The sequence below is a fragment of the Protopterus annectens genome, chromosome 14.part0 (assembly GCF_019279795.1).
Source record: "Protopterus annectens isolate FY-2018-M chromosome 14.part0, PAN1.0, whole genome shotgun sequence".
Lineage (NCBI taxonomy): Eukaryota > Metazoa > Chordata > Ceratodontiformes > Protopteridae > Protopterus > Protopterus annectens.
In genome coordinates this window covers 404,994,314-405,011,236 of record NC_056748.1, presented here as the reverse complement: position 1 = coordinate 405,011,236, position 16,923 = coordinate 404,994,314, and the positions used below count along the sequence as shown (strand labels likewise).

The following is a 16,923-nucleotide window of genomic DNA, read 5'->3' as shown; positions in this document are numbered from 1 at the left end:
CTTGACATATAGAATGCTTTGTGGTTATCTTTAGAATCAGTGGTGATTTTGTTTTTGTAACTAGCTTTGGAGGATTTTATTAGGGATCTCAGCTTCTTACTGAGGCTGACCACGGAGTTCCTCCAATCATGGGATTTTACTCTTTTTTTGCAACAGTTTCTTTCTTCTGTTGTAGAGTTTGTTTATAGCAGGGGACCACCAGATTGGCTTCCTTTTTTTGGAGGATAGCATCTTGGTTCTGTTAGAGATTGCACGATCCATGCACTCGTGTAAGTGCCTATAAAGTACAATTGTATAGGATTCAGCAGTCGTACCTCTATTGTCCATCAGCATGGGTGTCGTGAAGTTTGCCACTTCTGTCTTAAGAAGCGTGAAGTTGGCTTTGGAGAACTTTTTTACGGTGGTTTCCCTAATGGGGGGTGGGGCTGGGATGTGGATGTCTAGGGTGATTTGCTTATGGTCAGATTTGACCGAGGAATTGACTTCTGGTGTGGAACACCTGTTGCCCATGTTGGTAATGACTAGGTCCAGGATATTGCTGCCGCTGGTGTGAGTGTGGATAAGTTGATACAAGGCATTGGAATTTATGCATTCCAGAAAACGTTGAGCACAAGAGTTGGTACATGAGTAGTTTTCCCAGTTAATGGTGGATAAGTTGAAATCACCCATTATTAGTGTGTTAGGTTGTACCCTAATATTTTCCAGTGTATCAAGAAATGAGGAATGGGAATCCTGGGGCATGGTGGGGGATCTGTAGCAAGCTACAATTTGCATTGCGGTCTTGCCCAGAGTTAGTTGCATCTGGATAATCTCAGATGCATTATGCTGAGCAACTAACCTGGAGATGTGGATATCCTTAATGAATATGGACACGCCTCTGCCTTTAGTGCTTCAGTCCAAGTTAGATGGCCGAAAGGTGTGGTATGAATTATAGCCTGGTAATGCAGGAGTGCTCTCTGGAGCCTTGAACCAGGTCTCTGTCACTGCACAGATGTCGATGTTCTCCATTTTAAGGAGTGCCTTGAGTGAGTGCATTTTGAGGTTTAGACTTCTAGCATTGAGTAGCATTACCCTCAGATTTTGCTTGCTTGTACCTGTTACGGTGGTGAATTTGTCATTTCAATCTTGCCTAAAAAAGGCACTATAGGGGTGGCAAGAGCCTTAGCCAGTATCCGGAATCCCAAGGGCGACAGGTGCAGGCCATCTCTGGCAAAGCATCGTGGTTTGTCGATCATGTCATCCCAGACAGACAGATACTGGATCCCCTTAGAATGACACCAGAAACTTAGCCAATTGTTGAAGTCAGTCATTTTGTCCTTGTACTGTGGCATCATTCTGGGTGATGGCAGGATGCTACTCAGGGCTAGGGTCATACCTGCCTGGGCTACAAGATCAGAAAGCTCCTCCATGTCTCTTTTCATGTAGTCCAGGGAGGTACGTCTCGGGTCATTCACACCAACATGGACAATGACAGAGTCATATTTGTATTTGCTGTGGAGTGACCTGAGTGCATGCATTATGTGACGGATCCTGGCACCTGACAGGCAGCTGACAGTGACTTTCTCCTTGTTTAGCCTGGTGAGTGGAACATCAGTGTGCCTGACTATAGAGTCACCTATGATTAGAGTGTTAGGTACATTTTTATGCCTTATGGACTGTGGTTGAGTGGCACATTGAGTTTGTGTGCTATGTTTCATTTGGGTTGTCTTGGGGGGTGGAGGTTGCTTGCATTTCTGCTTTGGAGGTCCCTGTTGCTTGGGTAGATTTTTTTGAGAGCTTCCATGAATGTAGGTGTCTGTTTTGCGTTTCTATGTGTGCGTTTTGGTGGTGTAGGTTTTGAGAGACTATGTGATGAGTGTGGTGTGGTGCAAGTGTTTACCTTCTCCTCTTGACTATCTAGTCCAGTCTTGGGTGAAGAGAGCTTTGCTTCCAGTTTGGTTATATAAGTGCATCTCTCACAGGTTGTAGTGTTGGGTGGTAGGAGAAGAGGGTTGTCTGTGTACATGAGGAAATTGCTGCATTGCCCCAAGATGCCCAGCTTCATCAGGTATACAGGAGAAAACACCGGGAGCTGACCCTTAGACATGGCTGGATAGGTGCTTATTTATTAAGTACTAAAAACTGTTTTCCTCTAGACAAGTGAGGAAAGTTGAGTGCTGTAGTAATTTGTAGCTTATTTCGTGCTTACAATGAGTTCTGAACAAGTGCTGAGCTCAAAGAAACAGATTTGAGTGCTGAAACTAGAAAACTGGCTAGTTTTAAGAAACAAAATTAAGCTAGAAGGCTTCCCTCCAACACAGAAAGGCCTGGGGGCACAGAAGCTTACAAACAGTCCTGGATACAGCAAATCTGTACCTGGACTAGGCAACTTATAGGAAAGGCAGGAAACAAGCTTAGAAATTTTTTTTTTTTTTTGTAAAGTGGAAATGAGGGAAGCTAACTGGGTTGGCCTTCTCAAATGTTATCCCTGGAATAGGTAGAATGAGGCAATGACACTAGATTGGGAGGAGTGTCCCAGATCAAATTTACAGTAGGGGTGGGCAACTGCAAAGCCACCAAGTATAAAAGCAGGACACCAAGAAGGAAGGAGGGTGGGAAACAAAAATCAGAAAAAACAATCCCAACCAGATGCTTACCAATTGTAGAAAATTCTACTTAATACCTCACACACAGTGAGTAAAATAAAAGTGCTGTAAATAACTCAGAAATAAGCAAAAAACAGGATACTTAGTGTTATATTTCTCAGATTCGTTAGCTCAGAGCCCTTCCTCCGACTTAATCCAATTAGCTCAGTATGAAATGGAAAATTGCCTGAAGGATAGAAAGTATGGAACGCTAACAGTTGGCTGTTTTACCTGGGGTCATCTAGGCAGTGCCTTAAAGCAGGGTCAGTTGTAATTATGAAAAACAGTTATACCTTGAGTGGAGATTTTCAATGATATTGTTGCAGTAGCTGAACAACAATTGACCTTGCTTCTTGCACTCTTACATCAGGTTTTTATGTTGGCAAATCAACTAAAAAGGTATCACAAAAAATTATCAAATATATTAAAAATTTGAAGTTTTCTATGTAAGCATACAAATGAATGCAGTATTTTTTTTTTCATTTATTGATTTATTTTTTGAGATACAGCAGGTTGTAGTTACCTGACAGATACATATTTGGATAGTCAGCTTGAAAAAATAACCTTGGTTTGACATCTCACATTACATTCTGGACATCCATTTGGGCTGATTAGGAATTAAAGCATTGTGTCCTACTGTCTTCAAGCTCATGCAATTAAAGTGGAATTAGTTTTGTATGCCTTACTGTATTTATAATTGATACTGTACATTTTAATTGTTTCCCCCTGTATACTGATTCAAACACAGGATATTATTTTTAACTGTTTATAGAAGCTTTCCCTCTGATTTATAACACTGTTTCAAAAGACTCTCCTACTGTGAGACAAAAATACTAAATTTTATTTTGGAATCATTCTGCATTAATCTCTTGTTGCGGTTATGGGGATTTCAATTATCAACCATCGACTGCAAAACCTACTCTAGCCCAAACTTGCTAGCACAAAAGTTCCTTGACTTTGTGAATTGTAATGCCCTGGAGCAAATTGTTCATACCCCGACAAGAGGAACAAACATTCTAGATCTGGTCCTCACCAACGTCATACTGGTGCACTGATGCAACTGTTCGACCCTCAGTTAAAACTGACCACAATTCAGTCACCTTTGAGCTAACACTAGCACCAGAACTCATAAAGGATGAAATCAGACTAAAAAAGTTCAACAAGGCAAACTGTACCTCTTAGGTGAAAGTATAAATGCATTCCAGGCCCCACCTCAAGCTGAAAGTGGTAACTACGCTGAAGCTTGCACTAAAGCCCTGTACAATCATTTGCATAGGTGTACAAACTCAGCTGTACCAGATAAAATCAAAACCAGAGCACCAAGTAAAATCAAGCTGCCATGCTGGACTTCCAGCATCAACAAACTCTACAATAAACACAGAAAGTTGTCGTCGAAGATAAGAAAGACAGGGAACCAACAATGGAAAAGCACCCTCCTCAGCCTTAACAGGCAAATAAGACAACTTGTCAAATCCTTCAAGAGCTCCTTTGAGAGAAACCTAGCAAATACTGTCAAGGATAACCATAAGTCCTTTTACAGCTATGTACATAATCTAAAGGGAAGGTCCTAAGCATGTGCAGAACTGATGGCCAATGGTATCACACACACTGACCCCACACAGATAGTGAACCTACTAATGGGTAGGTTTGGCTAAAATTTCACTCCCTTATCCCCTCCTAACTTGCAACAAACCCTGTCCCAACCCCTCTCCACCTTACATATCTGAAGAGCAGGTTCTCCAAGCCCTGTCCAAGGCAAAGAACATGGCCTCTATGGGACCAGATGACATCCCAGGCTGCCTTCTAAAGAGGCTAAAACATGAACTAGCATTACTACTAAGTAGCCTTTTCAATCATATCCTAACTACAGGCTTTCTTCCTGTAGAATGGAGAACAGGTACAGTTATTCCCTCCACAAAGGTGACCTAGCAACAGACATGGGGAATTACAGACCCATAAGCCTGACCAGCCTCATCTGTAAGGCCATGGAACATATCATTATGGGCCTCATAAATAAAGACATAGGTGACCTCCAAACCCTAGATCTTTCACAATTAGACTTTGTGAAGGACAGAGCCTGCTTGATAAATTTGGTGGATTTCTTTGAAAGTGTGACAAAGGCCATTGATGAGGGCAATCTCTGCACACAATGTACCTTGTCTTGGCAAAGGCTTTCACTACAATCCCACATTCAGGCATTACCGATAAACTTAGCAAACTGAATGTAAACCCCTTCGTTGTAAGATGGGTTGCCACCTGGCTCACAAACTGGACACACACATTAAAGTGGCTGACTCCACATCAACCAGCAGACCTGTTACCAGCAGGGTGCCACAGGGGTCAGTGCTGGGCCACCTACTGTTTGGTATATACTTCTCAGAAGTTCAGGTCAAAACTAAAGGGTTGTGGCTGACTAAGTTTGCAGACGACTGCAAACTAGGTGCAATCATTGAATCCCCAGTTGATATCCGCATACTCCAGGATGGTCTCACACAGACCAACAACTGGTGTATTAGCCATGGTCTCAAGCTAAATAAAAATAAATTCATCATCACTCCCTTTGGCACAAACAGTGTCCTTTCACACTTTCAAATCAATAACAATACCCTAAGTACCCATGAAGTGGTAAGGGACCTGGTATCACAGGTTGACCACAACCTTAACTTCGACCACCACATGTCTACCATTGTAAGGAAATCTTTCCACTTAGCTCACTTGATTAGCAAAGGCATTGCCTCGAGAGCAAAAGAAGTTATAACTCCCTATACTCAGCACTTATGTGGCCCATAATTGAGTATAATGTGCTATTCTGTATTATACCGTACTAAGCACCTACAGCAATTAGAAAGGCATCAGAGGTTTCTAACAAAGATGGTCAAGGGCATCCAGCATGTGCCTTGCATGGACTGACTAAAATACCTGTCACTGTACTCCGTATTGTGTAGACGTCTCTGGGGAGATTTATGACTGGCCCTACAGAGCAACCCAAGATCCAAACCTAATGAACTTACTGCATGCCTGTAAAGCAAATGGGTCTAGGGCTACCCATTCCAGGGACTTAAATATGGCCTGTGACTTAATTATGACATGCTGGGACAGATTTATCTCCCAGCGACTGCCACATCTCTGAAACATGCTACCAATTCATGTGAAACAGAGCACATCTATGGCACTGTTTAAGAGAAACCTGGATGTATGGCAACCCTCCTGGATATGGGCAGTCATCACTAAATTCAATCTTGGGTATGGACTAGTACTGCTACAGTATAACTGTGGGTTGAAATGGCTAGGCGTAAAATGACCTCCAGGTCAATAACCTAATAATCTCCTATGATCTTGTTGTTCTCATTTCTTAAGTTGTTGTTTTGTGAGACAGTCTACTACACATTTTTTATTATTTGTTAACTCCAGTCTGTTTATGGCAAGCCTCACATTAACTTTGAGACCTCTGTCTATTCCACACTACCTCAGCAGTCCCCACAGGTTTCTCAGTAGTAATTTAATTAGCAAGCAGACGGCATATCAACTTGTACAACTTTTGCAGTCCTTTTTAGTGCAGTAGTTTGCCTGTGTATCCTCTACCCCTTTCTAAAAACTTGATAGTATATTAGTGAATGGAGTAAATCCCATTTTACTTCCCTTCCTCTCACATATTTGCTCCACTGTGCATCCACTTTTGCAACATAAAGTTCAGAAATGGCATGTTTTCCCAGCCATGCAGTGGTATTTATGGTTTATAATGAGGCAAAAGCTAAATGTTAAAAGTTGCACCTCAGCAGCACTGCAAAAAATAATTTCTGTAAGCCTTCACCCTGCTGACGGTCCTTCGGTTTGGCAGCACATTTCTGTTTATGCTATTTAACTCCCAATCCCATCATTCAAATTATAGCCTATTGCTGTCCCATTAACACATTGGTCTTATGGTGACTCTCATTATAAATGAGTATTGATACAAATATGGGTGCAGACCGACTACAGCAGATCGTCAGTTTCTTTTCCATTTTGTTTCTGAATGAGAGTAAAAATCAAGAATAATGCATGGTAATTTCTAAGCTTTGTGACTATCTTTTTACCTACCTCATAAGAAGTATTTCTTTGCAAGTTGTGAAGATCAGTTTTGTTCAGTATCTTGAAAATATTTTAGAGCATGAGAATTAATATTTGTGGTATGCACAGAGTAAGATGGGGGACTGGGGAATGTCTCATATAGTACCTCAATTTATGAGACATGCCAATGTTATTTCTTAAAGCTTTAAAGCCATGTAGAATTCTATCTCCTCCAGTGTATAACCAGATTAATAGGTTAAATTAACCTAAGCTTACAGAGATACATGTTTTTGCTCCTTAAGGACATCAGCAGCAGCTAAATGAAGTACTGTACACTCTAACTGGATGACAGTATAAATTGTTGGTTAAGACAACAAGCTGTAAAAGAACAGTAACATATGTATGTAGATGTGATTCTCATAGCATCTGCTTAAGTACACTGTGCAGTAACTTATCTTCATTGAGAATTCTGAGTCACATGCTGAAATTGGATTTGCATGTGCAGCGTCTCACTTTGCTAACAAACTGTAAATGTAGAAATGTTACATACAAGACAAATATATAGTTCCTTGAAAAAAATGTGTGCCGAAGCATTTTCTTAAAATATCTGTTTATTTACAGAACCTAGACTTCTGCATATGATGTTTCATTAGAAAAGCTCAGATTGGTTGAAAAAAAGAAAATTCTAATTTCTTGTCTGCTTACCTTATGTAGCTCAGAGTGATGTTTAATATGCTTTCTATTCGGTCTACAAAGAGTTAATTGCATGCCTTTTTATCAGAAAAAAATGCAACCTACAGCATCAGCTGTGTATAGGCTTGGAAGTCACTCAAGTGTCATATTATTTGAACTTGAAATTTAATTGCCATGGTCCTTCTGCTCTTCTTTAAATTAATTTCTTATGCAGTCCGTGACATTTTAAAAATTAACTCTATTTTATTACCTTCAGGTATTTGTACAAGCTGTGTGAACTGCACAAAGAATGTGATAACTACACTGAAGCTGCCTACACACTGTTACTACACGCAAAGCTTCTTAAGGTATTTCACAACAAAAGAATCTGTTGTTAGGAGGTCTTATTGCCAGTGTTAAAAGCTGCAATACTTTTGTCTTTTCTTTGCTCAGATGATTATGATATTAGTGCCTGGTTTGCATTCATGGAATAAAATGTACCTTCTAGCTGTATATTTGAATCATTAGAGAACGCATGTTTTTTTTTTTTTTCTAATCACAGTAATTGATAAAATGCATTACTGGAGCTACAGAATAACAAAAGAAAAGCGTCTTTTCTTTGATATCACTTTTGGTCATAGGCTCTGCTCTTCCTGTGAGCAAGGAACAGAAGGAATGTAACTCTTATTAATTTTTACTATCCCAAGAAAATTCTCAGAATATGCTCTTCTATGCGTACAGTTCATTATTAAATAATGGAGTAAAACAGTAGTAACCTAGCACTTTTGAAATGCTAATGTTATAAGGTATACAGTTTGACAATATTCTATGAGCCCTGGGAAAATTAAATTGTTGAAGCTAAAAATTTAACTTGGAAATTGGAATATAATAGGCCTTTTAGCTGCCTAGCTAAATTTAACTTTCTAATTCTGGGTCAGCATTCAGTTATCATTTTATATAAAATGAGTTCAAAGGAGCAACCAATGTAATAATGAAAGCTTCCTTTATGTTTTGTGACCTTCAGATTGTTAGAAGAGAACAGGCTGGTCTTATATCTTCACATTATGGCTGGATTTTGCTAGTTTGACTAATTAAGCAGTACCTGAAATGAGGAGTAAAACTTGCCTGTAGAAGTTATGCTTACTGTACTCCTGTGGAAGCTCCATCTTTGAATGGGGTCTATATCAGATCAGTGAAATGGCATTACAGTGAATGCCGTTTTGCTGGCACCTGTACACCGAAACCCCATAAGAGAGAAAGCTCAGGTCAGCGATTTTTTTTTCCCCAGGGAAAAAAAACATCGCTTGGCCTGAGCCGTGACATTGCCCTTTACCCCAATGTAGTACGATCTCGGAGTTGGTATATTTAGTTAGGGGGGCGAGGGGCAAAGCTCCCCACTTTGCAATGTTTTAAGTGGTTTGTTGTGTTGTGTTGGTCTACTGATTTTTTTCCATGAGAAAAAAATCAGCGACCTGAGGTTTCACTGTTATGCGGTTTCAGTTTATATGTGTTGGCGAAACGGCATTCGCTGTAATGCCATTTCACTGAGCTAATATAGACCCCTTTGAATTGTATATGACTACATTGCTACGTGATGACCATTACTTTTGTGGTGTTAATAGTAGATGCATTTTATTATATCTTAGCAGAGTTCTGAGAATATTTCAACTGCTGAACATTTTCTGTCAGATTTAAAACTGAATGGCAGCAGTATCAAAGGTAACAGAAACTGCACCCCCAAAACACAGTACCCCATCCTTCAGCTTCTTGCTAAGATTCTCTACCTTGTTCATTCATTTAACATGATCTATTTAAGTGGGACAGACAAATGAGATTTAACCCCTTTACATGAGGCTTTGCTTTACCTCAGCTCCAGTTACAGTATCCAGAACTGTAGATTCTGATAAATCTGTTTTACATAATTTTTTTTTTTTTGCATTTTAAAATCATACAAAGTATGATTTTAAATTAAAACACATGATTTTACCTACTCACAGAACATTAAGTATGATCAGCTTGTCATTAATGTAATGAATGAAATAATTATAATAAATTAACATATATGTAAAAAATGGACTCATAGGTGAAGAGTCATGCTGTTTGTTAGAATGCAGTCTCACTTCCCTCGCTGATGCCCAATGCATAGTTTGTTACTCTGAGACCATGTACATTGGTGAGTTACTCATAGTTTATCAGATGTTGGGTAGGTAATAACTATAAACCAGCTGTGATCAGTGTCATGAAGACCAGTGCACAAGAAGGGCATAGTTATTTTTGAAGTGAGGGCTACTTTCAGTGATGGCATAAGACAATTAGTTGACAACTAAATAAATATTTAACACTATTTATCCAGGAGGGGCAGTGCCAGTATGAGAATAACAAACTGAAATACATAACAGTGTCCATTGTGTTGCTCAGTCAACCACATTCAAGTGTGGACTTCCAGTCATAAAGTCACCATTTTCAGATTGAGGCTTAGGAAAGCAGTCTGTGTGAGAAAACATAGAATAGTTAATTATCACACACAAAAGACAATTAATGTGACTTTTTAGCTAGGAGGAGTGCAGGTATCTTATAACTACAAGCTGAAATACAATACTTTTGTCACAGTTTCTTATACGGAAAATTAGACTACTTAAAACTGTGCATAGACACTCAGAAATTTGAGGTGCAGTGTTCTATTAGTTCAGCACCTAGAAGTACAACCTTATGGGCAGCTTTTAATTGAGTATACAGATTTCATGTTCACAAATCCATATATCTATCCACCCACAACCCCTTTTTCTATTTTTGCATACAAGTTCAGGGTGTTACTTTAACAGTGACAATCATCTAGATCCAAAGTTTACACTGCTGGGTGGCTAGCCCTGCCGCAGTGATTCTTCCACGCCACACACACTCACCTATGGCCAATTTAGAGTGTTCAGTCCATCTACTGCATGTCTTTGGAATGTGAGAGGAAACCAGAGTAGCTAGAAGAAACCCACATGAACACAGGAGGATATACAGACCCCACAATGAAGGTACCCCAACTGAGAATCCGATTGAGAAATGTTTGATGTGAGGTGACAACACTATCTGCTGTGCCACTGTACCACCCTGTTTTCACAAATGTCACTATAAAATGTCAGTAGGTTTCACAATATATGTATCTGATGGCAACATACCATTAATAGGCCTAAGTAGACATTAGTAGTTAGCATTATATCAGAAGAAACAATCATATATAATTCTCCAGAAAAGAAACACTTTTGTCACTGAAATCATATCATCTCCAAACCTCCATGAAGGTGATAGTGACAAAGTAGTGAAGGTCTAAATTAACACTGGACTACATTTTACCCCTTGGGAAAAGTTGAAGATCTAAGTGCATTTTGTATCAGATGGTCCCAGGTTAGATGTTTATCATCTCAGAGTACCTTAGTGATATGGGTTAAATCCTGCCAAGGGTATAAAGCCAGCCAGCTTCCAAAACTTCAGGGTACCTTCCATGCACCCAGCTGGCAAGCAGCTCGAGGTGAGCTGACTAAAATAAAAGTTTGGGTATGAAGCCCTTGAGAGCTCCTTTGAGGCTTCTGTGGATCGAGGGATGGCTTATGTTTCCCTTTGCTGGGCCGATAAGTACCTTTTGAAGGAAAAAAAATAAATTTTCTTAATTTTGTTGATGTTTTGTTACTTTAAATCTAGGAGTGTTTTGTTCTAGCAGCCTGTCTCAAGACTGTAAGGCACTTTTAAATGGAGCACCTGTTTTTTTCCTGTTATTTTAAAAGTACTGTAAAGTGACTGAAATATTTTTTCTGCGTAGAAATTGTTTATTTTTCTTTTGTTGGGCTGGCATAGTGTTTTTAAGTGCTTTTTACTGTGTATTTTCTGTTAAACATAACTTTTGTGGACTGGTAGTATTTATTGGCCTGGTAAAGAGACACCATTTTTGGTATGACCACAGAACAGACTACCATTCCTCCTTCTCCAGCCACAAAAATAAAAAAAGTAAGCAAACCGCATTTGCCGCCACAATAGGTGAGTAGTTTGCTTCAGCTGCAGGTGGGTGACTCTGCTGTGGCTATTTATTCTACCTCTGGTGTAGTCCCTACAGCCAGTATGGAAAATGGGGTCAGCCATATCCTCTGCAACTTTTAGAATCCCCTCAGTGGACAAAGGAAAGCCACTCTTGTCAGTCCTGGAAAAGGGAACAAGGAAAGTTTCCTTGTTGTGTCAGAATGCCATGCTTATCCTTGGGGAAGCAGCTGCTGCCAATAGTAACGCAGTAAGCCCCATTTTTCCTGTCAAAAAGAAACAGAAAACCAAGCATGTCTACTCCCTCTCAACTTTCTTTGACTAATAGTAGTTTACTGGGTCTGGCTCAGGTTTTAATTCAGGTTCTTGATCCTTCTTGGAATGTAGATTCTAGTGAAAGAAAGATGGATTCCTCTTTTCCTGAAGAGATTCAAGATTCTGAATCTGAACAGGAAGATACTGGGATGGATACATTTTTTTTTTCTTTAGATTTCTGATTCAGGCTCAGAGGAGAGCTCAGTGTCTGATTTTCTTTGCTGGGTTTTGCCATTTCCTGAGACTGTTGGTAGAATGTGTCAGTGTTTTCAGTGGGAGAACACTGAGGTTTTTCAGTCCCTGAGAAAATACAATGAGTTGTAGACAGATTTTTCAGAATCTACACCCATTCCTCCAGTTCTGCCAGCTTCAGAGGATATGTATGTTACTGCATACAGTTTTCCTGATAGTCAGCTATATGGCCCTAAAAAGGCAGATAGAATATATAAAGTTCTTCAATTTTTTTAAATTTGTATCCACTGTTCCAAAGTCTGACCCAGCAGCTATAGCTTTAGTTCATTCCACTGCTGCTAAGTACATAGTTAATTCCAATCCTAATCTTTCTGGTAAAGATGGGAAAATTATTGATATGTATGGGGGAAAAGTGTATTACTCTGCAAATTTTATTTTCAGAATGTTGACCTGTTGGGCTCATATGTTTGTTTGTTCTGACAAATTGTGAAAGTAAAAGGAATGTTTTGTATCTGCAGTTTCTTCTTGTGATGAAAAATCTGCTTTACATAACTTAAGTTTCTTCTATTGCACTGGTTACTACTCTTAGTTTGCAGTCTCTGCATGACTGCTGGCATCTCTTCCAGGGCTATGGCCACCGGTACTGTTTTGAGAAGGTTTGAATGGCTGCATTCTCAGAACCTTTCAGATGATGATAGTGATATTTTAAATTTTCTCTTGGATAGTGACCCCTCTGCTGCACAGGTGATCAAAAACTTGATGAAAGGGGCAAGCTGATTCAGGAAATCCCCAAGATTTTTCAGCCCTCCCTTTCCAAATTTTCCATGGGATTTTTTGTCTCCTCATCCAGTTTTAGTAGAGAACAAAATACAGTCTCAACAAAATTCAGACAAATCAGTATTTCAGAAAAACTGGAAAGAGGGTTCCAAAAGGAATTCCTAAACCTTCCAAAGCCAGGACAGTCCAACAACTTTGAATGACTGATCAAGAGACCTCATTACCTCATTGCACCCTAGCCCATCTTTTTCTTTCAGAAAGTCTGAGACTCTTTTCCTTTGACAGCCGAGTATTTCAGACACATGGGTTTTGGAAATCATTCATCATGGTTACAGATAGCGGTAGAAGGAGATTCCTCCTTTTCAGGGGGTGGGGGGCATTTCTCATCCCCCAGATCAGACTCACTTGTTTTTGCCTGTTCTCCATTACATGCTGTCCCAAAGAATGATATAATCAGTTCCTCCTTCCCAAGTAGGTAAGGGTTTTTCAAGAATGTTCCTAGTGCCAAAGAAAGGAAATGTTTGCAGACCATTTCTGGATCTTTCTTTCTTAATGCTGTTAGTGATGGTGCCTACATTCAAAATGTTGCCACTTCACAACCTGTAACCTCTTTTTCTTCCTTTTTCAAGTTTCATGGCAACACTACACGTAGAAGCCTTTTTTCACATCCATATTCATCCAGACTTAAGATATTTCTTAAGCTTTTGTGTGTCTGGATCACAGTATCAGTTTTTTTCTGTACCGTTTGGACTATCCACTTCACCAGTATTGTTGACAAATTGTCTTACTCCAGTTATAGCTTATTGCAGGCTACAGGGTATCTGCATTTTTCCATATTTAGATGACTTGCTTATGTTTGCAGAGTCTTTTTCAAAGTGTCAGGAATTTCTTTCTTGGGTGAGAGATCTCTTGTACAAGCATCCTTGATTCCCTTACAAAGGATTGTGTTCCGGGATGTCAGCTAGACACCTTGGTTCACAGGACTTGTCTTCCACAGGAAAAATTATTGCTTTATTTAAATGAATTCCTAAGGTTTTCCACTCAGACTTTGGCCACTGTGATGGTCTCATGGCATCTAGGATTCTCCTAATATCCCTGGCAAGACTCCACATGAGAAAAGTATAGTGGTATCTTGAACCTTTGTGTTCCCCACACCAGCACCTTTCATCTTTTCAAATCCATGAATCAAAAGGAAGTAGGACAACCCATTTCAGAGACTTAATATTGCCTCCGACTTAAGCAGGACATGCTGGAGGGACAATTTGTCTCCTAGTGTCTGCCACATCTTTGGAACAGGTTACCGATTCATGTGAAAGAGAGCACCTCTATGACACTATTCAAAAAGAACCTTAACGAGTGGATGGGGCACCGTAAATTTTTACCAGGGATACTGCCCACAACCCTCCTGGACATAGATAGTCTTCACTAAATGCAGCCTTTGGTATTAACTAGTATTTCTATGGTATTACATTGGGATGAAACTACTAGGCGTAAAATGACCTCCAGGGCAATGTCCTAGTAATCTCCTATGATCCTGTTCACCCCTGGAACACAATTTAAGGAATAATATTATCTGAGTGGTAACAATTTCCACTGTAATTCTGTAACACGTTATTTATTTTATTTACTGATTAACTGGGCTAACCCACTAAACACAATCCTCTTTTCATGAGTGACCTGGAAGTGCTGTCTGGTTCTTTCTCAGAGGCAAACTGCAGCTGTGGCAGTAAAACCCCATACTACAGCATGAAATATGTTAGCATGGTTATCCTCTGTACTTCCTGCGAGACTAATCAAAACCAGCATGCTGATTCATTTTTCTGACCAGGAGCATATTCTAAATTGGTATGAAAATAGTCTCTGTTTGTACCAGTTTAGAACTCTGTAAGGCCCATGACTTGTTCACTTCTGCTATGTATTGGACATTGCCCTGTATGTAAAATAAGCAGAGTATACTGAACAAAATTAAGGAGGGGGGGCACTTGTAAATGTGCTGGTAAAACATGCATGCTGTTTTTTTAATGCCCGTTATTGATTTGAAAAATAATGTGCTGACTGTGTTAGAAGTAAATCATATTGTGCATCATTAATGCATTGCTGTTTACAACTTTATGGCATGCAGTTCCCCTGAAAGATATAGATGCACTGATGAAAGATTACTCTAACTCATCAAAAAAGCACTAACAAAACTTTTTTGCTGCATCTTAACACATAGATATTAACAATGTGAATTCACACTGGTAGAGAAAGTGTTTCTTTGACTACTTTTCTAGTTAATCACTTCAAGTTGAAAAGAATGTCATTTTGACACATTGTTAAAGAAACTAAAACAATGATTAAAAAGGTCACACAGGAAAACCAATTGGTTAAAAACACAAAAAGAAAAATCTAGCAAAGCTAGAATTTCCCCTGTATGATACCTTAAACCTCTCGAATCAGAGGCAACATGGGATATACGTAAATTACCGTTTAAGGATATCAGGTGTTTCAGCTAAATGGCAATTCTGAATGTCCATGACTTTTTTCTTTTACTTTTAAGTCTTTTTATGGACAATTTCAGGCCAAACCTCATGATATTTTATTGCATTGTTGCTGTTTTCTTCCATTTCTGTCAAGCTTCTTAGATTTGTAGAAATTATATGCAGTGCAGGAACTTGAACATTACCTATAGTAGACGCACAAAAAAATTGTACCTTTAGCACACAGTTGTCACAGTTGAAATATATTGTGAATAACTTTATGTAGACCAGCGACATGTGCTGTATACCTGTACTTGACATCCCCAACAGAATTGTGAGTAGGCTTACTGTCATCTTACTGCAGGTTTTGTGGATCTATACATACGTATATATCTACACACACACACATATATATATGTACACACACACACACACACACACACATATATATATATATATATATATATATATATATATATATATATATGTTATGTACATATACTGGATGGTGCAGTCGTGCAGCGGTTGTGTTGTCGCCTCACAGCAAGAGGTTCTGTGGTTTGATTCTGGGCTGGGGTGTCTTCTGTGCGGAGTCTGCATGTCCTCACTGCATTCATGTGGGTTTCCTCTGAGTGCTCCGGTTTCTTCCCACATTTCAAAGATATGCATCTGGAGCATTTCTCCCTGGGCCTGCGCCAAAAATTGGCTTTGTTCCAAGTCGGACTTTCCTGGTAAACAAATGTTAAATAAATATTGGGAATAACTAAACTTTAAATCATCTGCATCCAGAACTCGTAAATGTACAAAATTTAAATTAAATTTTTTTAAATCAATTTTTTAAAATGTTGTGGAACCTATGTTCCTCACTCAAACCATACCAGGAAAATATTCATACCACTGTACTTCTCTTTTGACCGTTGATCTAGAATAGCCCATATGTTTTTCATCTTCAAATCCTCAAATTACTTTTTGTTGCAGCGTGTCTTTCAGTAGTAGTTGTAGTTGTCTGTTTCTTTAGAACTCTAGTTTCTGTGAGTCGCTGATATGATGTTTTCTAAACTGAAGTCAAACGTCATGGTTTGGATTGCATTTGCCATTTTCGAGATGATTGTTACTGTTGAAGTGACAGCCCAACCCCATGTGCAAAATGGGAAAAAGGGGTTATGGATGGATGGATGAATGAACATGAATTCAGAACTGTGTTTCTTTCTTTGTTAGTGTTTCTTAAATATTCTGTAAATCAATACACATTTGTATAAGTGCCCTTTAGCTTAGGTTATGTGGGCTATGTATTAAACCATAAAAAGTGAATTCTGTGATTGCATGTCATTTGCTTCTGACATAGCAGATATAACCCCAGAAGCTGGAAATGGATGTACATATTTTCACCCCCTCACTACCTTCTGAAATTACCAAAAACATTTCTCCTCCATAAAGATCTTGTTATTTAATTGCTATGTAGTTCTGACTTGTTTTTGAAAGTATTATTTGCATATTAAAATAGAGAGCCAATCTTGTAATTTAGACATCAGATGTATTCACTCTTTTAAGACATCTGATATGGATTTATTATAATGTATAAAATATGTAGTTACTCTTTACAAAGTCTATGTGTACATATGTTTATATATGCGCACACACACACACACACACACACACACACACACACACACGTGAGCATACTATCTAGTTTTTCAAAATTTTGAGAAATGTTATTCCTGTGCAGAGTTTTGCATATCCTGCTTATAACTACCGGGAATTTTTGACGGGTGCTTTGATTTCTTCATATCCCAAAGGATGTTGTAGGTTGCTATAAATGG

The 16,923-nt window shown here is 39.0% G+C and overlaps 1 protein-coding gene across 1 annotated transcript in view; it reads left to right on the top strand.

Annotated features, from left to right (window-relative positions):
• Positions 1 to 16,923, top strand: part of DOCK1 (dedicator of cytokinesis 1) — a gene marked incomplete in the record, with an annotated part of 4,741,214 nt that overhangs the window by 3,852,471 nt on the left and 871,820 nt on the right. The window contains 1 exon segment of the mRNA XM_044056178.1: positions 7,621 to 7,711. Coding sequence (XP_043912113.1) covers positions 7,621 to 7,711 — 91 coding nt within the window.